Source organism: Triturus cristatus, chromosome 2_1 (assembly GCF_964204655.1).
Source record: "Triturus cristatus chromosome 2_1, aTriCri1.1, whole genome shotgun sequence".
Classification (NCBI taxonomy): domain Eukaryota; kingdom Metazoa; phylum Chordata; class Amphibia; order Caudata; family Salamandridae; genus Triturus; species Triturus cristatus.
Genome location: NC_140581.1, coordinates 1013387367 through 1013414740, shown reverse-complemented (window position 1 = coordinate 1013414740; position 27374 = coordinate 1013387367). Strand labels below are relative to the sequence as shown.

The window sequence follows — 27374 nt, the reverse complement described above, 5'->3', positions numbered from 1 at the left end:
CCCCACCCTTCCTGCAATGACTAAAGTATTTCTGCCCCCCCTGGGGGGCTGGTGGGGCATTGACCCAAATAAAAGAAAAGGGTGGGAGCTGCCCAAAACGAGCATGCCCATGCCCCCACCCCACCTGCCACCATTACTGTCCTGGGGGGCAGATGGGGCATTGGCCCCTAATCTGCCCCCACTGGGGTGCAAAAAGCCCACTAAACACCAGGGATTTTTTTTTAGAAATTAAAAATAAGGGGGGGGCTGCCCAAAATGGGCATGCCCATGCCCCCACCCCCCGCAATAATTACAGTCTTTCTGCCCCCCCGGGGGGCAGATGGAGCATTGGCCCCTAGTCTGCCCCTTCGGGGGAGCAGAAAGCCCACTTGACGCCAGGGAAATTTTTTGAAATAAAAGAAAAGGGTGGGAGCTGCCCAAAACGGGCATGCCCATGCCCCCACCTGCCACCATTACAGCCTTTCTGGGGGGCAGATGGGGCATTGGCCCCTAATCTGCCCCCACGGGGTGCAAAAATCCCACTAGACACCAGGGGGGGGAGGGGGGGGGCAGAAAACCCACTAAATGCCAGGGATTTTATTTTGCCCACTTTTTTTTTAGGGTGGGGGCTGCCCAAAATGGGCACGCCAATGCCCCCACCCACCGCCACCATTACAGCCTTTCTGCACCCCCCGGGGAGCAGATGGGGGCAGTAGCCCCCAATCTGCCCCCCCAGAGGGGTAGAAAGCCCACTATCCACCAGGGATTTTTTTTGAGCAATTGCTTTTAGGGTGTGGGCTGCCCGAAACGGGCACGCCAATGCTCCCCCCTCAAAAAAATGACAGTCTTTCTGCCCCCCGGGAGGCAGATGGGAGCTGTAGCCCCCAATCTGCCCCCCCCCGGAGGCGCAGAAAGCCCACTAGAAACTCTGGATTTTTTGGTTTTATTAGTGCAGGGGTAGGGGCTGTCCAAAATGGGCATGACAATACCCCCACCCCCAGAGAAATTCCAGTGTTCCTGCCCTCCGGGAGGGCAGATGATGGCAGTGGCCCCTGGTCTGCCCCCTGGGGGGGCAGAAAGCCCACTAGGCGCCAGCGAGTACGCAGGCTTTTTTTTTAGGCGTGGGGGCTGCCCAAAATGGTCATACCAATGCCCCACCCCCACAAAAAATAGCCACAGTCTTTTTGCTCCCTTTGAGGGCATATTGGGACGAACCCCCCCTCCCCCGTTTCCCCCCAGGGTGGCAGAAAGCCCACTCGGCTCAGACTTTTTTTTAGAAATGTGCCTACCTGTAGATTTTGAACCCTAGCTCTGCCGGCACCTAGGGAAACCTAGCAAACCTATACATTTTTTATAACTAGTCACCCAGGGGAATCCAGGATAGTGTGACTTGACTGGCTCTCACCAGGTTCTGTTACCCAGAATCCCTTGCAAACCTAAAAATGTGTCCCAAAAAAACACATTTTCCTCACATTTCTCTGGTGGAAAGTTCTGGAATCTGCGTGGGTCCACAAAATTCCACCCAACCCGCGTTCCCCAAAGTCTTCCGAGAAAAATGGTACCTTACGTGGGTAGGCCTAGTGCCCGCGACAGGCAAGGGCCCAAAACCTATTGAGGAGACATCAAAATACCTACCAAACCCATACATTTTTGAAAACTAGACACCCGGGGGAGTCCAGGGAGGTATGGCTTGAGGGATCCCCCAACGTTTCCTTACCCAGAATCCCCTGCAAACCTCAATTTTAGCTGAAAAAAATCACTATTTTCACACATTTGTGTGTGGGAAAGTTGTGGCATCACCGGGCTGACACAAATGTCCTACCACCCAGCATTCCCCCGGGTCTCCCAATAAAAACGGTGCCTCACGCATGTGGGAGGCACAAGTACCCACGACAGGCAAGGGCCCAAAACGTAGTGAGGCGACATCAAAATAGCCTATCACAAAACAACCTGGTTTTGCAAAGGGGTTACCCTGGGTTTTTGGCCTGGTGCTCGGCGGCCACCTAGGGAAACCTACCCAACCCACACATTTCTGAAAACTAGACACCCGGGGGATTCCAGGGAGGTATGGCTTGCGTGGATCCCCCAACGTTTCCTTACCCAGAATCCCCTGCAAACTTCAATTTTAGCTGAAAAAAATCACTTTTTTCACACATTTTTGTGTGGGAAAGTTGTGGCATCACCGGGCTGACACAAATTTCTTACCACGCAGCGTTCCCCAGGTATCCCGATACAAACGGTGCCTCACTCATGTGGGAGGCCCAAGTACACGCGACAGGCAAGGGCCCAAAACGTATTGAGGTGATATCATTTTGATGTCGCCTCACTACATTTTGTGCCTTGCCTGTCGCAGGTACTTGGGCCTCCCACATGTGAAAATGTCCCTCCCTGGAATCCCTTGGGTGTCTAGTTTTCAGAAATGTGTGGGTTTGGTAGGTTTCCCAAGGTGCCGGCAGAGCTAGGGTTAAAAAACTACAGCTAGGCACTTTGCCAAAAAAGGGTCATTTTTCACTGCGAAATTGAGGTGTGTCCACATTGTGTTTTGTGCAGTTTCCTGTCGCGGGCACTAGGCCGACCCACACAAGTGAGGTGCCATTTTTCTCGGAAGACTTTGGGGACCGCGGGGCGGGTGGAAATGTGTGGATCCACGTGGATTCCAGAACTTTCCACCACAGAAATGTGGGGAAAATGTGTTTTTTTTGCCAATTTTTTAGGTTTGCAAGGGATTCTGGGTACCAGAACCTGGTGGGAGGCAGTCAAGTCACCCCATCCTGGATTCCCCTGGGTGTCTAGTTTTCAAAATTGAATAGGTTTGCTAGGTTTCCCTAGGTGTCAGCAGAGCTAGGGTTCAAAAACTACTGCTAGGCACTTTGCCAAAAAAGGGTAATTTTTCACTGCGAAATGGAGGTGTGACCACTTTACGTTTTGCGCCGTTTCCTGTCGCGGGCACTAGGCCGACCCACACAAGTGAGGTACCATTTTTATCCGGAGACATAGGGTAATTAAGGTTTGTAAAGCAACTGTTATTACCTATTGACTTTCGATGCATTTCTGCCTTCCAAATGAAAGACATTCTGTAAAAAACAGTCATTTTGAAAAATGACCGATAATTCTCATTCTAGTATGAGTATTCCCAATTTCGAAAATGTGCAAATATCTACTGTTTCTAAACTCTATAATTTGTTCCCATTTCAGAAATACATAGGTGTCTTTCATACCGATTTTTCCATGTATACATTTTCCCACAATAATTGATATATACCCGGTACATAATAAAAAGCCATTGCAAATTGCTGCTCAGTTTTTTACTCTGGGTTTGTCGGGTTCTTGGTGAACCTACAAGTCCTATATATCCCCACAACCAGAAACGTCCAGCGGATGTAACGGTATATTGCTTTCAAAGAGCTGTCATAATTAGAAGAAGTTATAAGTGAAAACGTTGACACAAAAGGCTGTTTTTTCAACTAATTTTCAATTTTTCCTATAATTAACTGTTAGTTTCTATAAAGCTTTCCGGGATCCATTATTGCTTTCATACCCATTTCTCCCATTAACTGGGAGGAGGTTGAAAGCACAAAAAATAGCAAAAATAGGCTATGTCCCAGAAAAATGCCAAAACTGTGTAAAAAAATGTTGGTTTTCTGGTCATTCCCTAAAAGCTGGGAAAATGGTGATTTCAGCCCCACAAGCCCTTTTTTTATACCATTTGCAGGGAAAAACCCAGATGCTTTCATTTGCAGCCCTTTTTTTCCAATTTTTCCCCCAAAAAACAAAATTTAGCTGTATTTTGGCTAATTTCTGGGACCCCTCCCGGGGAATCCACAAACCCTGGGAACCTTTACAATCCCCATAATGTTGGAATAAAAGGACGCAAATTTGGCGTGGATACCTTATGTGGTCAAAAAGTTACAGGGGCCTAAGTGCGCACTACCCCAAATAGCCAAAAAAAGGCTTAGCGGGGGAGGGGGGGGGGGAGGGGGGTAAGGCCTAGCAGCGTTAATACGTGGTTAATACATGCTAGAGTGGCCGGATGATAAGTGTGAATGACACCAAACATAGACTAATAATGCATGAAGTCTGGCTGAAACCCCTATAAGTAACTATGTTATACACAGAATTTTAGTTAAATCAAAAGGTCTTGGCTAAGACAGACTTAAAAATGGCAAGCAGTCTGGCATTGGCTGCAAACCTCTTGGCTCTGATAAAGAAAGAAAGAAGGGAAGGAAAGAAGACAGGCATAAAAGAATGAAAGAAGGAAGGCGGCAAGAAAAAAGGCAAGAAAGAAAGGAAGGAAATCAAAAGAAAAACAATAAAAAGAAGGAAATAGAGGTGGAAAACAGAAGAAAAACAAAGACATAAAGAAAGTGAAAAGCAGGAAAGAACGAAAGCAGGAAAAAGAACGAGAGAAGAAAAAAGAAAAATGAAAGAAAAGAAAAAAGGAGAAAAAGAAAGAAAAAAGATGGAAAGAAAAAGGAAAGGAATGAATGAAAGAAAGCAAGAATGAAAACAGGCAAGAGAGAAAAGGAAGGAAAGTGAAGGAAAGAGGGAAAGGAGGAAAATAGAAAGTGGGAAAGAAAGAAAGAGGGGAGAAAAGGAATGAAAAAAGGCAAGACATAAGGAAAGAGAGGATAACTTAATAGAACATTTTCAAATAAACACAATTTGATCAGGTATGCTGTAAAATAGCAGCAGTCTGAAAAGCAAAACACTTCAAAAGGAATTCACAACAGCATTGGAAGTGGGCACATGGGATCGGATAAAGATGGACTGTCCATCAGAAGGACTCTGCTATCACATGAGGCTCTAAACACAAAGGCAACAACAAAGAAATGATGAAGTTGAAACAAAAACACTGGTACTGAAGGAAAGTAGCTTGTGTTAGGAAGTGCTCCTTGTGAGATGGTCACTGAAAATGCAGTTAACCGGTGGCGTACGTAGGCTGACCCACTGCGAAATACGACATTGGGAGAAAAACATCCTCAGAAGTGTAAATTTGAGAGTGAATCTTTGGCTTAAATTAGGGTCCAATTGTAATACTACCTTGTTTGAAAAGAATCTAGTAAACGGAATGGATGACAAAAGGGCACCTATTTCTCCCAAACGTATTCCTGAGGTTATGGCTACTTGGAAGATTATTTTTGCAGTAAGCTATTGAACTGATGCGAATTCTACCAGCTCAAAGAGAGCCAGCTTTAATCCCTTAAGGGCTAAGCTAAGATCCCAGAGAGGAAGGACTGACTGTTGAAGTCTTATCACTGACCTCAGCCTTTACTGGATTGGGTAGTTAAAGCTAGTTGCTTAGATATACTGGGGGTTGATGCCAGTCCTGCACCATACATCCTGCAATCAAGTGTTTTCAAATCTTGTCTAGAAAAAGCCACCCTGGATCTCCGTTTTTTCTTTTCTTTTTGGGTACCAAACTGCTCTATGGAGATTCTGGACTTCAGGGAGGTATGCCAAAGTGGTGGCAGTAAGTTTCAGATCCAGCTCTTAGACTGCCTTTGAGACAAACATTTCTCTTTTATTAATCTCCCATGCAATAACATCATAGTACTTTTTTTTTCTTGAACTCAACATATCAGGGGTTCTTTTTATATGCAGAATAAGCGAATAAGAAAACATTGTTTTGTGTGTGCTTGTATGTGTTAAATACAGGTTGTCTGCAGACCACTACCATTATAAAGCTTTTGTGCAGAAACCACATAGGCCTTCTTTCTTTTCACTTATGCACTGTAGCTTTAATGTGAAAACTACCAAAGTCCTCACTGCCATAAGCAACTGCCTAGAAGAGAAGGTCAACTCAAAGCATCTGAACAGCAGTAACTGAGCAGTTCAGAAGGCAAACTACCATTCACTTACTTGCATGGATTCCTATTGTCGTTTAAGGCACACAAGATAAAATGCTATGTTTATCTTGGCAATTACGGGTGACTAATATATCGGTGGGCTGAAGTGAAAAACAAAAGTTGGGAAAATTGTAGAACTAAAAATTAATAAGACTTTTTTGCCCAACGTCAGCGATCCTGAATATTTTCCATTTCTTCTCACCTTAATTAGAACTTTCATTCGTGGTTTGAGGTCATGATCTTCTGGAATGATGATGGTGTAGCGTTCTCGTCCAGTGAGCCCAAGTGTGTCTGCATTATCCCCAGGCTGGTATTCTAGTGGAATCACTCCCATTCCAACTAGGTTACTCCGGTGAATGCGTTCATAACTTTCAGCAAGAACGGCTTTGATTCCCTGCAAAATTAGATGTCAATTAGTCCCTTGTTATATTTTGCAACAATGTCACTCGAGTTGCGATGAGTAAAGAATGAAACAAAAATACACTGGAATATAGTAGTACTTCTAGGGGAACATGCACCAAGCTAGGCAATTGCGATTCCTTAATAGCGATTATTAAGGTATCGCTTTTAAGGAATCGTAATTGCCTATGCATGTAGGTTTTAGCGATTCCTACACATTCCTTAATTGCAAATCGCGATTCGCAATTAAGGAATGCCTTCACATTCATTCCTATGGGCCTATAGGCCCATAGAAATGAATGGGACAGCATTCACAATTTGCGAGTACCAATTGGGTACTCACAAATTGCGAATGCAATTTCAAGGGTGCTAGGGGGCCTAAAGGCCACCCTGACACCCCCCCAAAACATGCATGTGTGCACATGTGGCGCACACACATGCCTTAAGGGCATGTGTGTGCGCCACATGGCACTTAGAAAAATGCAATTTTATGCATTTTTCTAAGGAATTGCAAATTATAATTTGCAATTCCAATTTGCAAAAATGCAGTTTGCGATTGCATAATGCATCACAATTAAGGAAACAGAATTTGAGATTTCCTAACTGCATTCGCGAAATAGGTAATTGCAAAAATTGCGATTACCTGTTTTGCGAATGCCTTTGGGCTTGATGCATCGCAAATAGCATTTTACCGGCCGCAAACGGTACGATTCTGAGAATCGGCCCGTTTGCGACCGGTATTTTGCTTGATGCACGTGCCCCCTAGTCCTAACGGAAGTACCACTCTGCAACCAGTTTGCTTCACAATTTAAATATGCTACCCTGTGCTGCTTCTGGTACACTACTTTATTCATTGTCCTCATACACCATGACTATAACTGGATTGCAGTATCACAATTTCAGTCTAGTCACTAGTTTGAAAACACAGCTGACAAACTCAGCCCTTTGTAGTGGAAGGCACATCCAGTTGTGAGGTTTTGGATGCAGCTCCCATATGAAGAGTGATACTAACAAGCATTTGCAATGCAAATTGGTCTCGCATTTGTGAGAGTTAGAGGTATTGGCGATGTAAATTACCATGTCTTTTGACCATGTGTTTTGGATTGGAGTGGATGTATGTGCTGTGGAGTGGAGTTATGTGGGTTTGTTAGACGCATTTAGACCACAGGTCCTCCTCAACTATGCTGCCTGATGCATTGTGCTAGAAGACCTGCCTTTCTTAGGGTGGAACTGTCCAGGCATAATTTTTATATTTGCAACTACCAGGTATTGCATGGAGGCCGGGAGCATGTTAAAGAAATGTCCACTCGCAGGAAGAAAACTGTCAGCTCGTCTGGGGCAATTGTTTTTACAGAAACAAACACCACTTGTGGTGTTTGTATCTGTTAAAAACAAAAAAGACAACATAGCTACTATAAGATGGCAGCCTTCTTTGCTGTTCATCAGTTTCTTACTGCATTACAAGGAGATCAAAAAATGATTATAACCACAGACAGAATTTACAGTTTCATAATGTAAATCAGCAGGTAGAGTTTACTAGTGATTAGATGCTAATAAACACTGCTTTCCCTGTAAATGAATACATTAATGGTGAAAAACTCAGCAATGGACTATTCTGCTGGTAATAGATTTTTTTTCTTATCGGAACGGTCTCTGCTAGGCGGTTTGGGCTGAGGCAGTGTAAGTCACATGTCAGCCTCTGCTTTCAGAGGCGCAAAATTGTCTGGAAACCTTGATATGCAAATATAGTCCTGTCTGCCCCTCTGCAAGCAGAGTAAAGTTTTGCTAGAAATAACTGATCAGGGTTTCTGAAGAGGCAGAGATGAGTAAGCATGGCAGTCACAATGAAAATTAGGTCTTCGAAGGTGCTGCTGCATGTCAAGTTCTCTTTTAAACATCAGTCTGTAGTAAAATGCAAGATTGTCCATATTAAAGACTGTCGACAGACTACGGATAACATCGCTTTGTCACGGGAAAATTTCGAACGCTGATCGAGAAACTGATGGATAATTATTGTACAAAACTCAGTATAATACAAATTTTCAGGTGGGCACGTTATGTGTTAAATACTTTTCAGGTGGTGAACAAGCTCGATATTATTCTATGGAACAAGCCAGGCTATTAATATTACCCTCGATTCTGCCCTAGTTTATTGAAATAAGTGTATGTTACTACGTATTGCAATACATATAGTACTGCAAAAAACACGTTACAGCAGCACATCATACACTATCTTTACACGGTCGTACCTAGTACAATAGGAGTGTTCTTTTAAGTGTGAACCCTGGACAACATGCTCTAAAAATGGCATTCCTTCTATGCCACCTTCCCGTTTCTTTTGCTACTCGCTGTTTAAAGGTCAGAGCTCTGCCTTCAGACCATGAGGCGTTCGAAACTTGGAAACGCTGCCATTTTTGGTGCCCATGTCACCTGCAGATAACCTCAACTTGCAGACAGCGGCGGGCTCTAGACAAGCGATAACACACAGCCTCCACATGAAAAACAGAAATTTCGTGATACCTACTTGGGCCACGTGTTCGTGTCTGTTTGTCCGGAGGCTGCAGACGGGAGGCGCTTCACTGTGGCCTTCAAGGGCTGGCTGTGGCAATACAGGGAGGCGTGGCCGCGATTTCGGGGCCATTTACCACCCGGCCCACAGTCTCACACGCTATCCTGAAAGTTTGGTGCGGGGCCGCCCAGTGATACCGTCCTGGTGGCCTCTTGGCGCTGAAATTGGGCTGCATAGGTAGGGGCATAAATAATAATACCGCTGTGGTAGCAGCCCGGTGCCAACTATCTGCAGCAGCAGCTCTAGGAGCTGCGCAAGTACTGAATTTGCGGCGTAGCCTGCAAACCGTACATCTTGAAGCTGGCCACCCGCCTTACCTGAATCTTTGGGAATATTCTAATGAAACATGCATCGCTTGCTGGAAGGGTGGGAGACGCTTCTGGTGTCTGCCTAACATGTTACAAAGCTCTGAACTTTCTATTTTTAACAGGCAGGGCACGAAGGAGTTAACCCCTGAACAGGGAGTGTGTGCACTTTGGTGTTAGCTGCCTCCCACTTCCTAAATCCTCTCTCTCCTCCCTCAAAAATGAAAGAATAACATTGGTTCACATCACCGAAATCGCACAGGGTCAACAGTCCAGTTTAGATCATGTTTGAAGCGTAGCCCGTTCTCAAAAACAGAAAATATTGCTCAACTAGGAACATCACATGACAAATTGGACAGGAAACAAATGAGAGACAAGACAGCCCAGAGAGAGTGAACTTACAGCAGCACGGTGGGCACGCAGCAACACTACTTCCCTCCTTGCGTTTCACTTAAACTGTGTAATGTGCAAGCCAGAAGTCACCCGTGAAGCCAGTGAACCGGTGCGAGCTGTAAACACTGCTTCTGCCTCGTGCGCACCAGCCCCCCCCCCCCCGCGGCTGCAAACGTAAATAAAAAAATACATGCTTACTGCAATACGGACTCCACCGTCTCTTCAGCTGCACGGACGCCGCTTTCACAACCACACGTTGATCTCTCTGCATCGGGCTTTAAGCCACGCCCCCAACCAGGCACGGCCGCCTACTTCCTCTTGGGACGTTGTCTTCCTGCAAAGCCCGCCTATGTCCAGGGAGTCCACCCGACTTCTGACTCGGGTTGCGACGTTTTTTTTGTTGACGCTGCGTCTTCCATAAATAACAAAAAATGCGGGGTAGGCTCCCGCTTCCATGGTATCAATGTCCTGCCTTCTTCCGACAGAGTGCCTACTTTTCCCCGCCCACAACGCATGCCTACAATGTAAGGCAATGTAAGGCAAACGGGAGTGCGAGTGGGCGCCGGGCGTTAATAAGGCACAAACAATAGAAGTGGGGGGCGGGAGAGAAGGCTCGGACAGCAGGAGGGGTGGCACGGGCACAAAGTAGTGCTTACAAAACACGCAGTAAAGGGGCCAATAGCCGTGGAAGGAGACATGGCCGTCATAAGGCGGGACTAGCAGCCTCTAAACTAATCAGAAGGCATCATTTACAAAGGTAAAAGCCACAAGCCAATGAAAAAGTGGGCGGGGGAGTAGGCGTGGCTTCCCTCACCTATAGTGTATACTGCATGCCTCGCAAAGCGAGCAGCGCATGCGCTGCACCGCTAGGCGAGACCTAAAAACTGTGATCTTAAGCTATCGTAGTAGTGAAGAAAGACTTAATTGAAAACACAATGATGAAGTCCATTTGTGTTTCACATTACTGCATCGGTGTAGAACTTAGGACCGGCTCCATGCCAAATTTGTGGGATAGTTGCACAAAATGTAATTCAGTTGTATTAAGATAAATCTGCCAATTTACGACCATGGATATCCTGAAGATCTGGCATGGATTCAGCCTTCCTGGACTGAACAGGTATACTGGGCAATCTGCTTTAGTGGAATGAGTTACTTAAATTCAGCAGCAATCTTTCTGACAGTAGTGCATCTTTCTATAGATTTCTTACACGAACCCCGTTCCAGATTCCTAACCGGATTAGGGGGCATTTTTCTGGTAATCCAGTCCACCCAGTTGTCCTTGTGCGGCTTCAGCCGCTTACCTACAGGACTCTAAAGGAAGTGACGTGCAGGTCCACATATGGTGTCGAAGAAGTCAGTTACATCACTTCTGTGGATTTTTATACCCTTTTCAAACGCTAATGCTGGAACAGGGCAGATTTAAAAAAAAGGGGAGGTGATAAGCGATACGAAGGAAGCTTTGATCCATCAGAAATAATGTTACCAAAGGTAAGGAAATTTGTGCTAACAGATATACCTTAATGCAAATTCCTCATGTGAGAACACTACAAAGCAGCCTAATTATGAGATTATGTCCAGATGATAATCAGATTTGAACAAGAAAGGTCTAATGTACAGCCCTGCCAAATTCAAATCTGGATGGTGCATCAGTAGCAAAAAAGTAATTCTTTAAGAAATAATACAAAGGAGAACTAGGTAGCAGCCAGACTAAACAAATGGATAATGATGCCCTTGAGAAAGGCCGAAGTTGCAGCCGCTCCCTTATTTCAGTGAGTTCTAAAACCCTATAGATCTTCACCAGCCAACCCGCTGGACTTGAAATTCAAGGATTGTCATCTGTATACTTTAGGTTATAAAGGCCCAGAGATAATAGACAAATGAGTTGTTTTCAAGTCTTGCTTTCCTTCGATCATACACCCCCCCCCCCAGGTCAAGACTATGCTGTCTCTCCCCAATCTTTGAATGATTAGCAAGCCCAATTCAAAAACAAGGATGGGGAAAACAGAATTGATAGATATTTTGGATTACTCTTTGGATTAAACAATCTGAATAAAAAGCATAGGGGGGCTGCAAAACCACTCTAGACTCAGCACGTCTCTCATTAGGCTCTCCATTTAGCTATAGTGTTGAAGTTACATTTTGTGCTGTTGTGGCTTGCATTTTCATTTCATTCCATTCTCTGGAAAATTAAATCTACCACTTATGGAAAAAGCTTGCATTTGTGGTTGGCCAAACTCTTTCTGCTCATCTGGTCTTCTGTCTGTTGTGGTCAGAGCCAAGACAAATGAGCTGTTATGGCCCCTAGCCAAATTATCATCTCTCCCACTGAAATGGCTTTTGTAGGAGAGTAGGGTCTGCTTTTTATGTTCACCCCCACTTTTTGCTTTTGCTTTACTGGTTTTCGACTTCGATGTGGCTGTGGGCCTGCTAACCAGACCCACAGCCCTGCTGTTCTCTCTCTAAATTGATACTATGTACTTTAGGTGCATAACCCATTTGGATAGGATCACCTTATTGGCCCCTGTACAGTGTACCTTAGGTACCCAGGGCATAGGTGTATCCTAGGCCTACCAGGGGCTGCAGCATGTATTGTGCCACCCCTGGCCTTCCATTATGACACAACTGGCTGATCACTCAGCTGGGGCAAGGTTGTGTAATCACTCCTTGCTTAGGTGTAGTATTCCTATACCTAACTTACATATAGACACATGTGTACCCATCAGCCACTCCTATGGCAGGCCTTAACAATCCTGGAGGCGGAGTGCTTGGTAACATGTGAGATGGTGCTCTAGCATGAGCTGAGCCTGTCTGCAGCTTTCGGAACCATGTCCTTATAGCTGTTCTATGATATAGCCTACCATATACTCTTAAAGTGCCTTATAATCTTAAACGGTTATGGTAACTATGGTTTGGCTTTATCAAAACATGTCGTGTAAGGTGTCTAACACTTTGGAATAATACCCCCATCCCATTTCTGGGGATGAGGATATTATCCCTCCCTTCTAGAGGGAGAAGACATGTTGTAACCTACTTACCCGGTTAAAGTTAACCAGAGCCCCAGCATCACAAAATGGATGCTGCTGCCACAGACATGAGTCTGACCTCCTGCTGCTGGGAGTGATCCCGGCAAGGGAGGCTTGGACAATAGGTTTCCTGCCTTGGGAGGTGCGAGCACCACCCCAGACAGGCCTTAGTGTATTGGGGCAGGGAGGGATGAAAAGAATGAGACATGCCTGGGGCACACAAGGTGTCCCGTGCATAGTCCAGTTCAAACCGGTGCTGGGGCACTCCAGCCCCAGTCCTGGCGCGAAACTGGACAAAGGGAAGGGGGTGTAACCACCCCCCTCCCAGGTCCCACCCATAAGGCGTGACCTAGCAGGTAACCCAGCCCCCCAGATTAGTATAAGAGTGGTAGCTGGGCCCCAGGAGATTAGATTATCCTGAACCTGAAACTTGAACAGAAACTCTGGACCTTCGACATTCGACGAAAGAAGAAGACTGAAGAATCTCCCTTGTGGCCAAGGAGTGGCTACCCTGTGCAAACAGGCACCATCAAGAGACTACCCTTTGCTTTGCTGAAGTTCTACGAGGGACCGACTGCAGAGCCCGACCAGAGCCTTGACTTCCAGACTTCTCCGACCCTGATCCACATCCACAGCCGAGCTGAGATCCGTGGAGGCGACGAGAGACGTGGGACCGGCTACCTGGGAAAAGTGGCTAGTATCTTCCAGCGCAGCTTCTGAGGCACCCTCGAAGTTGTGCACCGGGGATTGAGAAGCCCCAACCCCAAGCACCATCTGCACCGAAGATCAGCCCCCCACACTCCACGAGTCCTGCGTGGGGCCCTTGTGCATTTTCCTGCTTGCCGCGTCTGTCCGGTTGCTTGCCAGTTGGCTAGTGGCCTTTGTGACGACGCATCCCGAAATCTTCACCGCTGATTTGGCTCCTCCAGACTGGCTCCCGCTTCCTTGCAAAAGAGAAGCACCCCAGACCTTCCTGGTCTGCACCAGAAGCAAGTCCTCCGTTCTTCGTGGGTTCCGCTTGCCAAGGCTTGGGGAGTCCAAGTCCAACTTCGACGCCGCCGACAGCAAGAGCCTTCGTGGGACAGCTCGCCTCCTGGTCCTGGTCGTCCTCGACGTTCCCTGGTCCTCGTGGCTGCAGCGACAAGCTTCACCTTCAATCTTCACGACATCGGCTGGTTCCTTCCTGGTTCCACGTGGTCACTGGCTAGTGACCTTGACTCTGTCCCTTCTGCTTGCAGGTCTCCTCTCTTCTTGATCCCAGCCTTGGGATCCACCGGACACTCTTCACTGACTGCCTGTCAGCAACTTTCCTTCAGGCATCCATAGAAGTCCACGACGAAACCCGACGCAAGTTCACACCTATGCACCCGCAGCCTGTGGGCTAGGTAACTTGGGTACTTCGGTGCTCACAAGGGTAGTGACTATCCTAGGGTCTAGTTTCCGAGTCTCGACTCTCTAGCTGCTTTAGAAGTGTCCTTAAACTGTTAATTGCTAACAACTACTATTTCTATCGACTTTTACGCATTACGCGTGAGTGTTTCTACTCTGCACCTGAATCCTGTGGGCCTCCCACTTCCTAACTGTTGCTAGTGTAGTGTAGCCCCAGCGATTCCCTAGGCCTATCCTATTTCCGTGACAGTGGTCCTTATACCACTTACTTAGTATATGGTTTGCGTGGCCCCTAGGGCCTAACTGTATTACTCACCTGTGTGGCTTAACGTATGCTTAAATAAGACTGTGTTGTACTTACCTCTATTCTCATAAAGAGTGCTGAGGGTTTGACTAGAATAAATACACTTTATTTTATATATAGATCTGTTGTGGTGTCCTTTCATTTGGTATTCAAGGGATTATATATGGTATCACAGCTGGCTTCACATGCCATTCAGAGTTTAGCCTAAGATTGCTCTTGTCCATGCTACCACTAGGATAGCTGGTCTATAAGGTTGACTTTACAACCAATCACCATAAGGGTATTTGGACTGATATAAGGTGTACACTAGAACTAGTGACATCATACATCAGGCCAACTTCTCACAGCTTTCACTCCTCTTTTCTTGTTTAGGCCAGATCATTTCTGTTAAAGTGCTGCTCAAAACTTCAACCCATTTCCTTCACAGTTTTGGACATATGCACTGAGGAGCATTAAATTCCAAGCATATGTGAAGACGGCATTCTCCTGAAGTCAACAGACGAATCTAGAAATTGTGCTCTAGATGTGCTCCCCAGCAAAGATGTGTCTGTCACCAAGTTTATTTTGGCAAAGTGGGTTGGTAGGATGAAAGGCCTGTTTTCTAGAGCTGCACAAAATTGGCTATATTACAGACTCAAACTCCATTGTAGTGGTCTGATGCTCAGATTGAACAATCAAGAACGTGCAAAACGTTATAAGGTCTAGGAGCCGCAGAATTGACTATGTAGTCTGTTGTGACTTTTTCAAGAAGACTAAAATAAACTGCCTTCTGTGTCCACAATTACACAGATAAACTCATCATTCTGATTTGATGTCAAGTGTTATCGCTCCTGTAAAAAAGAAGCTTATATTGTGTAAAAGGCTGTCCTTCAGCAGTGGAATATTTTATTGATTCAAACGTTTGACTTAATTCCCATCTCAAGGCTGCTAAGACTCCAGACTGATGATGGGGAATAATTCAAACATGACTCCATGAAAGATCCAATAATGAAGAACAATTATCAGAAAGTCATCATTATATTTGGATATGCGAAGCTGTTCTGTACAGCGGTTGACTCAAGGCACAATTTCTTACATCCCAGTCAAATAATTTTAGAAGAGTTTTTATCTGGTCCATGTCCACAATTTAATGGACAGACCAATTATCAACCCCTGAGCACATCTGGCTGCTGCAACCATACTGACAATTATGTATGCAGGAACTACAATCATGTAGCAAGGCTCAATTTGTGTCACAAAGCTGTCCATGGCAGCTCTTTAGTAAGAGATTAGCTTTTTTATTTCACACAAGTACAGCTGGGATTAATGGCAGATCAACATTACTTTCTTCAGTGTCAGTCTGTGTAGTTCATCAAAAAAGCATTCTCGCACGACCCTGGTTGGAGAAGCCAGCTTGCGTACAATGGGAATTTGCGGTTCAGACTGGTCGCAAATAAATCCAGATTGGGCCTTCCACAAAGCTGAAAGATCTGGTCCAGCGTCGGCTGATGAAGTTCCCACTCGTGGTTGGACGAGATTGACCTGCTCAGGGAGTCCGCTAAAATGTTGGACACTCCCGGAACATGAACTGCTGTTAAAGTTATTTGATGTTGAATCGCCCAGTTCCAAATCGGTTGGGCTTGTAGGGACAGCAAAGTGGACTTTGTGCCTCCTTGTTTGTTCACATAATGCATGCTTGTCGTGTTGTCCGTCCAGATCAACGATTGTGCCTTTATCAGGCAGTCGTCGAGGTAGGAAAATATTTGGACGCCCGCTTGATTAAGGTGTGCTGCCACCGGTGCCAACCTTGGTGAACACTCGGGTGCAGAGCGGAGGCCAAAGGGAAGGACTTGAATTTGCCAGCCACTCTGAAACGGAGGAATTTTCTGTGTCTGGGTAGGATGGGGACATGAAAATAGGCATCTTGAAGGTCCAGTGTTGTCATTTAATCTCCTTGAGATAGGAATTGAAGTACTTCTTGGAGAGACAACATCAGAAATGATTGCATTTTGAGGAACTTGTTGAGGGACCGAAGGTCCAGGATGGGGCGCCAGTCCCTCGATTTTTTCTTGAAGAGGAAGAACCTTGAATAAAAACCTGCACCCCTATGTTATTTTTGAACCACTTCGATCGCTCCTTTTTGTAACATGACTTTGATTTGGCTTTCAGATGGGCAGGAGGAGGACCTCTGGGAGGAGAATTTGAGGGAACTTTTACACATTCTAGGGCGTGTCCTCCGGACACTATGTCCAAAACCCATCGATCTTTAGTGACGGCAGACCAGTTTGAGAAGAAATGAGAGATTTGGCCTCCAACTTTGGTTGGGTTGATGGGTAGAGTGGTCGGCAGGTGGCGGCTGTCACTGCTTTTTTAGGTTTAAATCTTTATTTGCATTTCATAACAAAGGCCAACAATAAGCTGCACATGTGTTTACCGGCGCTAGTCAAGTCATGTAATGGTACATTGCTGTTCACGGAGGAAACCAATCGTATGATCACTGCCGATGGCCAAAAAAGGAAACTTACCCTACCCTCTCCACCCACCCACCCACCCACCCGACCCATGTCCACGAATCAAAAAACAAACCAACAAAAAAACCACATTAAGATAGGCTTACTGCCCCGCAGCCCATGTGGTTCCCTGAGATTCCCCTTCGGGCGGGGATGATAAACGCAATAAGTGGAGATATCTCGGGCAAGTGAACTCCCTATACTCAGAGCAAAGGAGGGTGAGAAATGGCTGCCAGAGATCCACGAAGGTGGAGCTCTTCCCAGCCAATGTAAGGGTGATCTTTTCCATCCTCAGGACCAGCCAGAGACGTTGTAGCCAGCCAGTGAATGTGGGAGTGCGTGTAGTCTGCCAGTGAAGCAGAATGTTTTGCGTGGCTGAGCCCAATGCAACTGCGATCTGGCAACTGCGTTGGGAACGAAGAGGATATGTGAGGGGGTTGGGGAGGCCCAAGAGAATATAGCTCAGGAAGCGTGGGAGCTAAATATCGAAGTGTTTATCTATTTCTGTCACTGCTTTTTTGAGGAATCTCTGCGCGAAGATTTCCCTCTGTACTGTTTATAAGAGGGAGCTGGTGGTTGACGATACGACTGCTGTTGCTGGGAGGAAGAGTAATGTTGTTGTGCCTGATAAGATTGGTATTGCCTGTTCTGATTGTAGCCTCCTCGAAAGGAATAGGAGGAACCATGACCCCTTGCACCACGAAAAGGCTGTTTCTTAAATTATAACGTGCCAAGAGCACGTGCGGTGTCAGTATCTTTCTTAATTGCTTGGAGGGCATCGTCTATGTGTTGTCCGAAAAGTGATTTGCCGTCGAAAGGCAGATCAATAATCTTCGTTTGCACTTTTTGGCGAAAGGCAGTAGCTCTTAACCAGCCCTGCCTTTGGAGGACTGCTGCTCCTGCCAGTTGGCAAAAACCCGTGGAAGAGACATCCACTGCGCAGTCTATGATCTCGGCAGAGATCCTCTCATCTTTTAAGCTTCTGATTTAGAGTCTTCAGGCAACGTATCAATGAAAGGAGAGATGTTCGACCACATTTGCCTATCATAGCGGCCTAGTATGGCAAGGGAATTAGCCGCCCGGACAGTAGTTGCCGCCATGGTGGAAAAGATTTTCCCAATAACATCAAGGCATCTGCCCTCTCGATCCGGAGGGGCCGACAAAGGAGAGGAGGGATTCCTGGCACGACATTGAGCTGATTGAGAAATAACCGAATCCAGCTTTGGTTGACCAATCAAACAGGCTTGTGAATTGTCTGGTGCTTTGTATTTTTTTATCCAAGCGTGGCAGGACTGCAGGAATGGAGGCAGGGGTCTGCATGACTTTCAAACCCTCCTGCCAGATTAAATCAATTATAGGTATAGCCCAAACCGGTTTCTGTGGCTTGAAATCGTATAAAAAAACAATCCTCGTCCTTTGAGACCATAGGGAGATGAAATATTTTGGCTGCTCTGTCCATTAGGACATGAAATCCACCTATATCCACAGGTGGAAAGTCAACAGGAGTCTGAATCTGGTAATTGTCCCACTCAGTAAGCAGGGATCTATCATCTAACTCCCCTTCTTCTCTATCCTTATCAGTTGCATGTGTGTCCTCTATATTTTGAGCAGTTGATGCCACCGGAGAAGCAGGAGGGGGCGGCCCAATAATTGAAGAAGACGGAGGAATAGGCGTCCGAGGAATCGAAGAAGCCGGCTCTGAAGGAGAAAACGGAGGTAGTAGTCATCCAAGATATCTTGTATATTAGAAATGAGTGACAAAGGCATCTGTGCAGCTGGATTTTCAGAATGAGATTGAATATTTGGGTCTGAGTAATAGTCATACTCTTGTTCATCATCGATGTCCTGGCACTTAATGAGGAGCTCTAAAGGACTACGAGCAGATCGAAATCTATCATCCTCATCTGAATCTTCCTCATCCTCCCCATTATCAAAAAGTTGCACAGGGAGATTAGGAGAAGCTTGTATTGGCAATAAAAGGTCCATTGAAGACTATCTGCTTTGAAGCAAAGAGACCTTTTTTGTTCTGAAGGCGGCAAAAGAGCTGCTGAAGGCTTCAAAGGCACTAGAGGCATCAAACCGGGAAGCGATACCAGAGATTCTGCTGATGAAGCTGCAGCAGTCGATGAAAGACTTACTTGCTCCCCCATTTGGAAAGACTTCACAATCGTCGACGAAACCACCATCGACGAAGCAACGGTTGACGAAGCAACCGTCGATGGGACAGGCATCGACGACGCAGGCGTCAGCGAGGTAAGCGTCGACTGAACCAATAGATGTTTGGAGGATCCCATCGATGAAGAGGTGTCCATCGATGAAGGTTTCTTCTTTTTCGTCGTCGACGAAGAGGTAGAAGATGATTTAGGCCTCGCCATCACGGAGACCATCGTCGACGGAGAAGACGCAGACATCACCATAACGGGTTTAGGCGAAAGGAAGGTAGCAGTCGTCGTCGTAGTTGTGACGACGGAGGACTTTGTCGACAGCGGAATTGACGACGAGCTCGTCGACGAGGCACCAGTTTTCTGAGGTAAAAGTCTCTCAGACAGGGATTTTGATGCCTGAGACTTGATCTCGAAGGCGTAGAAGGTGGAGATTGACCCTTAGAGAGAGCTGGAATCCCTTTAGAAGAGGAAGGCTGGTCTTCACACTTAGAAGAGTGGTGTTTCTTCAGCACCTTAGCCTTAGGAGATGACATCTCCGTCTCACTAGCCTTTTTCTTTGAGGCAACAGTCTTGAGAGAGGAATCACTCTCCACATCAGATAATGGGTCATCCTTCATTTTGAGCTTCTGGAGACACAGAAGTAGTCGTCCTTCGCTGTCCCTGAAGGTCTTTTGAGGAAAATTCCTGCATATTTTACAGTCACTCACCTGATGGTCAGGTTGTAGGCAGTAGATACACTTCTTGTGTGGGTCTTCAGAGTGAAGTCGCAATTTTCCACAAGATTCACAGTGTCTGAAGAGTGATCTCTTTGTAGTAGACATTATAATGAAGATGTAAGCTGAATTCTTGAAGAGTAAAGTTGGAGTGCTGAGCAGAGCTCAGGGAGACTCCCTTCACACGACGTGCGGTAAAAAATCTGAGGGACTGAGCCTCTGGGGAGAAGGTTCTAGAGGGTGCAGACGCCTGATTGGCTGGAGTTTGGACTATATCTAATGACTTGGACGAGCTAATAAAGTGACAAGTTTTTTCCTACTGAATGCTATGTTACAATATTGCCTATGGAATTTTTTAGCTATGCTATTGTTATACTACGTATATATATATATATGTATATATATTGCCATTTTATATACCTTGGGACTTCCACTTTGACAACGGGGAATGATTCAAGCATGTGAATCTATGAAACACACCCCAATACTGGAGAAATGATGTTGTGTTGCCCACAACCCTAGGGATTACTCTGGCCCCACTATGCTGGGGAACCCCAGAGTCAAGGACCACATAGCACCATTTTGAAACCCATCGCCCTGGTGAGATTATTTGGGACTGCCCTTATTTTAATAAAAAAACAGGCTAATGCCGATTTTACAGGCAACAAAATAAACTTAACAACTTACTATTTATTTGAACAGTTATGACCTAAAACAGAAATTGAGAAACATAACCGTATTCAGTTTTAGGCTGATGTCTTGCTCAGTAAGAAATTCTGGAATAGCCACTTCCGGTCTAAAATAATACATATAATCTTAGTAATCGAAACAAGATCCGAGACAAAGGGGAGACGCTTTATCCCTAGACATAGAAAAATCATATATTTTAAATTTACATGCAAGTTTAGAGGCACTGATTTCCTGGAAATTGTGAAATTTGCAAACGTCTCTTAATTTACTATGGTAACGTCCAAAGTAAAGTTACTATAACTTGCAGAGAAAGCTAGCTATACATTTAAACTTACCAGGAGAAAAGGTCCTTTAGCGGCCCAGTCTCGGGAACTGCCTGAACCATATTCCTTGCCTGCCAGGATGATCAAAGGAAGGCCTGCTTGCTGGTATCTCTCAGCAGCGTCAAAAATGGGAATCTGCAAAGAGGACAGAGCAGAGAAAATTTCAATAGCGCACGGTGTACTGCATAGTGAATACAAATAGAACTAGTTGAATAGTGTAGAATGTGCACATTGTCAATAGCCTTGAAACACAAATATAAAGGATGACAGTAAACAAGAAAGCTGTTTATCATGGCAATACAACCATAGCACGAATCAGGACATTAAAGATGCACAAGTCAAAATAGTGTGTGCAGAGCACTCTGACTACATGAAAGAAATGTAGAAGATAAATTATGTATTTTAACTAACAGAGGGGAATGCCTGCTGTGGTGTCAAACCATATTTCTCACTTCCATAGTAAAATAAACAGTAAAATGCTTTGAAAATTAAGAAAGCAATGTTATTTATTAATCCTAGTTCTTATCTATGGAAATCGTCTGTATAATCAAAGAATAACCAGATCCTTCCATGCCCGGGATTTTAAAGCACTTTTACAAAATATAAAATCTTGCTTCCATTTTAAAGGAAAAAAGTAAATAAAATAACATGAGGGAAATTAAGCCAGATTGGGGCCAGTTTCCTAAACTTCAAATGTAACAATGTTCCTTTAAAAGCAACAATACCAACTGCGCCCTACAATGGCCTTCATTGGTTATTGGTCTAAGATCATTTTATGGGGTAACTGAACCTTGAACCTCTAACAGGGAATTACATTAACACGGTCAATTCATGATGTAGAACGAGGTTTACATGCAACCATTCCTCCAAAATCATGCTATCTTCATCGACAAACATTGAATAGAACAGCAGGATAATCTCCAATAAGGTGGGAGGGTTAATTACTCAAGAATGAAATAGTATACATACAGCTGTCCTAAGAGAAGCGCTGAATTAGATAGTGGCCCATCTGTTGAATTATAGAGGGACAAGCAAAAATGTCTATTGGAGCAACAATGGTAAGCATCTTTTTCACTTTTACCTGCACAGAAATGCAGAAATATCCACATGCTGTACTTAGCTGACGGCGCCAAGCAACTGACAAATTTGATCCAAACCCATCCATGGGTGTCAAACCTTACAATAATAATAAAAAAAAAGTAAAAAAAAAAAAAACAGTCTTTACAATGGAAAGCAGTCCTACACCATAAGACTACTCCCACTGTATCTACATATCTATATAGTTATCTACATATTGATATATTTCTCGGCCTCTGCTTGACGGATCACCTCGAAACATTTCAGGAGAAGCGGGGGGGAGGGGTGGGGGGGGGGGGGTTTGTGGAAGTTTAATGAACGTTTGTCAAACAGAGACAAAGTTATTTGAAAACAAAAAATGTTGTTTTTTCTATGGAAACACAGACCTAACTATGACATTTATATATATCGACATTTGAATATTAACTGTCTGTCCATTTACATACACACTCAAATAGTATGAAGGCAGACTGAAAGACCTATATGGTATTTACTGCCATTAAGAGTAGGGAGTGGACGCAATTCATCAGAGACAGTTATGCACAAAAACTAAGCTTTGAGACAACGCCCTCCAGTTTTCTTCTAGATTCTGCAGTGGAGTCTGCGAGACGATCATTTACTCATCTTAAGCGGTACTCTGATAATAATGTGGAACTTGACCTCCAGTAAAAGTGAGCTTATTGGTAGGCTTGCCTCTAATTTTTTTTTTTTTTTAGGTAGGGGTAAATGATAATCCTATGTCTTGAGGTGTGCTACTACCACTGCTAAGAAGGATGTGGCAGAGGATAGAGGTGGGGATAAAGGTGGGGAGAGGATGTGGTCTGACGGACAGAACTGCCGACTTTGGTGCTGGAAACCAAGGTTCGAGCCTTGGGGTCACTCCATCTCCCTATGCCTACCGAAAAATAAATGAATACAAAATTAATGCGTCCTTGTGTAACGTAACCGGTGCTCATGTAAAGCGCTAGAATAAATTCGGGTCGAGTTTTAGTGCAGAGCCTCTCGGAGGCCGAACGGCAGAAATTTGTACTTCCAAGTCCGAGCACACCTCAGCATGGCTTGTGAAATTTGCTATCTTTTGTTGCTACTGGATTGTGAACGTGTGCACCTTGAAAACAAAGCTGCCAAGTTTTCAGATTGCTTACATGTGACATCTCCATTTTTCTAGCGTGCTTGCTTCTGTGTGACATTTTACTACGAGTATACCAAAGCAGTAATAGCCATGTTATTACTTCAATTTCAAAATTGTAACCCCTTCTTTGCAATGCAAGGCTCTAGAAATAGGTGCAATGCCTATAATCTACGTATATCTCTGTTGCCAGACATGCACATTATGTCTTACATTGATTTGTAAGGAGTTGGCTTCTGCCTTGTAACTACATCGCAGCATGGCAAGGCAGTTGTTGGACTGATCAGATGCAGACCCATGCCAAATAAGGCCCATTCCCTATCGTGAAGCAGAATACTTTGAGCCATTACTGGCCTTTGCACACGATATCAATTGGATTCTGGGATCTGTAGTTGCCTTTCATATCATTGTGGGCTACAAAGCCAGAACTGGTAAAAACGTGTTGCAGGCCAGCAGCCTCACTACACAAGTCGCTCAATGAGGGTGAGTATTCATGATCTTAGAACTATGTTAATTCTTGTGTTCGGCTGAAGGTCCAACAAAAGGAGATCAAGCTGAAGATGAGGGTTTTACACCCTACACCTATTTTAGATTTTTTGAAGGAACAAAACAAAAGTAAAACATCGGCTTTTAATGTGGGTAAGGGGGCGGGGCGGGGGGGGGGGGAGGGTTATTTCTTAGCAATTTTGCAGTTGCTACTATGGACAGGTATGTGTGGCATGTTTTGGGGACTTTTATAAACAGACTTTGCTACATAGGCACGACTTGTAGCTTGGACACAACAGTCTCTAGTAATCCAAACTATTGTCTTTTTCACACACCTCAACAGCTGGCAAAGTAAAGACTTTATGTTGCTGTCCTTTATGTCGCTTATGTTAAAAAGATTCAGCTCTTTTATGAGGACTTTCGAAATGAATATCTTGAGTTTGTTCGGCGCCCTAATAAAGTGACATGTACTTCATCAACTTTGCCTCTGATGTAAATATTTTAAAATTATAATTTTTGGCAACTTTGTTTTTAAATTAATCCACATTTTGGGTAAACGTTTCTCTATTTAGGCTCTCCTCCTTCGCTTGGCATAGTACGTTTGAGGCAACTGTCAGTCTAAAGAAGAGTTTCTGCATCCTTGGTGCAATGTTTTAGAATGTCTGCCGGTGCACTGCCGCAGCTATAAAGCCCTGAAGTAGCACGACCATTATTTATTAGACAGCACACTAGTGATGACAGGCATAGAAGGACAACTGCGGTGGGCAGGGCAACAGGTTCTTCATGGTTCCGACCAGTGTCTGAATGCGTGAGGTGCATGCACTGTTGTTCTCTGCTATACTGCAGTCCCCAGACTCCCTCCGACAACGAGCAGACTGTAGAGCAGTACTGATGCTAGACAAAACAAATAATAAATGCTGCCTGGCCAGAGTGTGCCATGTCACAATGGAAGGACCTTCAGACGGGCCCAGGACTATCTATAGTTTACTCTTACTTGATACTGTGGCAGCTTGGCCTAGGAATCATTTGCGCTGCTCAGAAGCCATGGTTCTGAATCAACTCAGGAACTCGAAGAAGAGGTTGGTGAGTGAGAGAACTAGGGTCCTGTGCTCACTTTGCCACTGGATTCAAGCTGGTCTGGCTGATGTGGGGTGATGCCCTGAAACCGGTACCAGGATGCTCGTTTCTGGTCCAGGGAGGACCCGGCCTGACAGTTCGGGCTTAACTGTTCCCATGAGGCACAGGGTCAAGACTGATTTGCAAACGGCTGGGTCTAAATTGGGGTGGCGTGGTGAGCAAAAGAACAATGGATCAAACCCAGATCTCCTGACTCGGGGTGAGTGCTTTAAAAGTTACAGGACTCCGTCCATTATCTACTTGTGTTTGCGAGTGAGAGAACTCACCAGCATTCTGCCAAGGGTGTCCCTATGAATAGACTTCTAATGGATCCTAGACTGGTGTCTGTGGTGGGAGGATCCAACTTGCAAGCTGCAGAGCATACACTTGGGTACAGTCTCACGCTTTTCCAATGAGAGCAGCAGGAAACTCAGAGGGCACAATCGGAACACATCCATGGTGGCCACAGTGAGGAGTCCATGTGTTTTGTAACCATCTATGAAAGCCTCAGCCAGCAAGCTAAACAGAAAGATATTTAATTCTGTAGAAGACCAGTTTGGAAAATTAGAAGGTGCGCACAGCCATAGGCACAGTAAGACTGAACAAGCTGCCAGCTCTAATCTAAATCGGTATGGCGGGAAAGGTGAGCCCTTCTCACCAGGACGATATGCTTCCCGATCACAGCATCCTGTGTCTTGATCGGCCTGCTCCCTCCAAGCACCACCGTGCTGGCTCAATTTGCTTCTGGGAAGCCCTTACTTCCAGCCATGTTGTTCTCACTGTTCCTGGAGGTTCCCAAGTACCCCGATTGCCTTGTCTTAAGCGCCATTTTTCTGGCTTCAGACGGCGCTATGTGGGAGGGGAGATGGTTTGCCCATTCCACGATCCCACCTTGTTTATCAACCAACCAGCCTTCCCCACTAGTGCCAGCTGCTTCCCGGTCAGAGCATCCTGCACCCTGCTGGGCTCTTTCTGGGAAGCCTGTCTCTCTTGCCCAGTTTCCTTCGTTCTGGCTGTAGCTCCTCTGGGCTGGGAGCGACAGTATGGTGAGACGGGTGCTCTCTTCCCGCGATCATTGTTGCCACTCAAAGTTTCCTTTGTAGGAACTGGGGTTTCCCCCCTAGTGCTGAGCTTTTGTCCTTGGCTGCTGATGCACACCAGTATCTCTGCCTGTTAGTTGTCATCTTTGGTAGGTGGTCGTTATCTGCTGCTGTTACTTTCTTGGGAGGACTCCCCGTGATGGTGGCAACCACGCTCATGGTCAGCATACCAATAGAGAAGGCTCATGACCTCCTCAGGGAGACCCCTGCCCTTACAGCCCTGTGGGACCCCTACAGATTGGTCCCTCTAAACCATTCTGACCAATCGGAATTATCCCGGGCTCAGTGCCTTCCCGCTCGCATGTTCTGCCCTCCCAGGATGGGTTCATTGCGGGCCCCTCAGTGGTCGGCTGCGCCTTCCCAGCCAGCGTGCTAATCATTCTAAAAGCTCTAATGTAGTGGAGGGGAAATCCGAGTTTGTAGTTTCCTCACTTCATAGGAAATTGGGAAGTGGTTACTACATTTTGGGGCAAGTCGAAGGTAGGCAGGTGTGTCGCCCCCCCTCGTCTCCCCCCCCCCCCCCCGCAAAAGTACGAGTTTTGGCCATGTTAATGCAGAGGGAGCTTTCTTTCATCAAGTAGAGCATATGGTCCAAGCACAATGTGATGCTAGTGGAATTATTTGGTTGATTTCTAGCTGGATGTGAAGACGCATGTTTTTCTAGTATGTCTGGATGCTAAACTGATGAGGGTAGCAGTGCAAGGGACAGACGCGGATATGAAACAGTAGGGAAGTGATGCGATGATCCTTGTGGAATGCCAGTGGACGCATGGAAAACTCAGCTGACCCAATGTTGATTTACTGGCTACAGTTGAGGATAAATAATAGGATCCATGGCAAACAAAGGCTGTCCAGTTATGCCCGTTCAGTGTTCCAGCCAGCCTTTCAAGCAAAATTGTATGGTTAACAGTGTTTTAATAGTTTAAAATGCATTTACATAGCGCTTCCTACTCCTGTTGAGGTGTCAAAGTGCTTTACAGCGAGTAGCACGCTACCCGGGAGCCCACAATTAGCAGTCAGTCCTTTAGTTATTGGAATTTATTTGCATGCTCATTCCATGCATTCACGCCAGTTTCTTTGTGGAGCAGTATTGACACAGATGTGCTCAAAGGGAGCTATGTGAGAAGCATTTCCTTGCTGGAATTATTAAAATAGTTATGGTTTCTAAAAAGAGCTTAAGCTGGATAGGCATGTGATTTAGAGTAACTTGTTTACAAAAGCGGCAGGCAGAAAGGTAACAGTGGTGCACTTAAAAAAAAAAAAAAAAAAGGATATAGAAGTAGGTAAAAGTTTTATAGAATGTAAATTCATGCACAATTTTAAGGACTATAGCAGGTGAGGAGTTTTTGCATGCAGTTTGCGGATGTAAACCTGCTGAAACACTTAAATTCTGCTCCTAAGAAATGTAGCTAACACAATCTTTCTAAAACCACTTAAGAGGGGACACAGATCCTTCAAACAGTGAAAAGGAAGCCCTGTGCTTGTTGAGACCCCTTTACTGTCAAGCAGTGTAGAAAATAAACACATTCAATTACCTGTAATTACGAGACACCCCAGAGACCCTTTTTATAGACCTACTACAGCCTTGTATGTAATACTGTAAAGCATAGTTACGGTTTATGCACATCATATGCACTATACAAACCTATACATATAATATGAAACTGGTTATGTAAACACCCACCAACTTTAACATATGACAAGTCACTAGATAAATACATTGCAGCAATCATTAGTATATTCAGTTCAGACTTGTGACTCATTCAATACCTGGCTTAGAGGTTATAGCTCACTGCATCCACCTGAAGAGCATGTCCAGCAGAATGGATGTGTCTGAGGGCCCCTTCCAGCATCCACCCTGCCTTGTAGTGTTGCAGAC

The 27374-nt window shown here is 45.2% G+C and overlaps 1 protein-coding gene across 4 annotated transcripts in view; it reads right to left on the bottom strand.

Annotated features, from left to right (window-relative positions):
- The window catches only part of ACO1 (aconitase 1), a 364042-nt gene that overhangs the window by 14192 nt on the left and 322476 nt on the right, over positions 1 to 27374 (bottom strand). For all 4 annotated transcript variants that reach the window (XM_085634885.1, XM_085634871.1, XM_085634895.1 and 1 more), the window contains 2 exons: positions 20600 to 20722; positions 6028 to 6219 (listed from right to left, as the gene is read on the bottom strand). In XM_085634885.1, coding sequence (XP_085491011.1) covers positions 6028 to 6219; positions 20600 to 20722 — 315 coding nt within the window. The remainder of the gene's footprint in view (positions 1 to 6027; positions 6220 to 20599; positions 20723 to 27374) is intronic.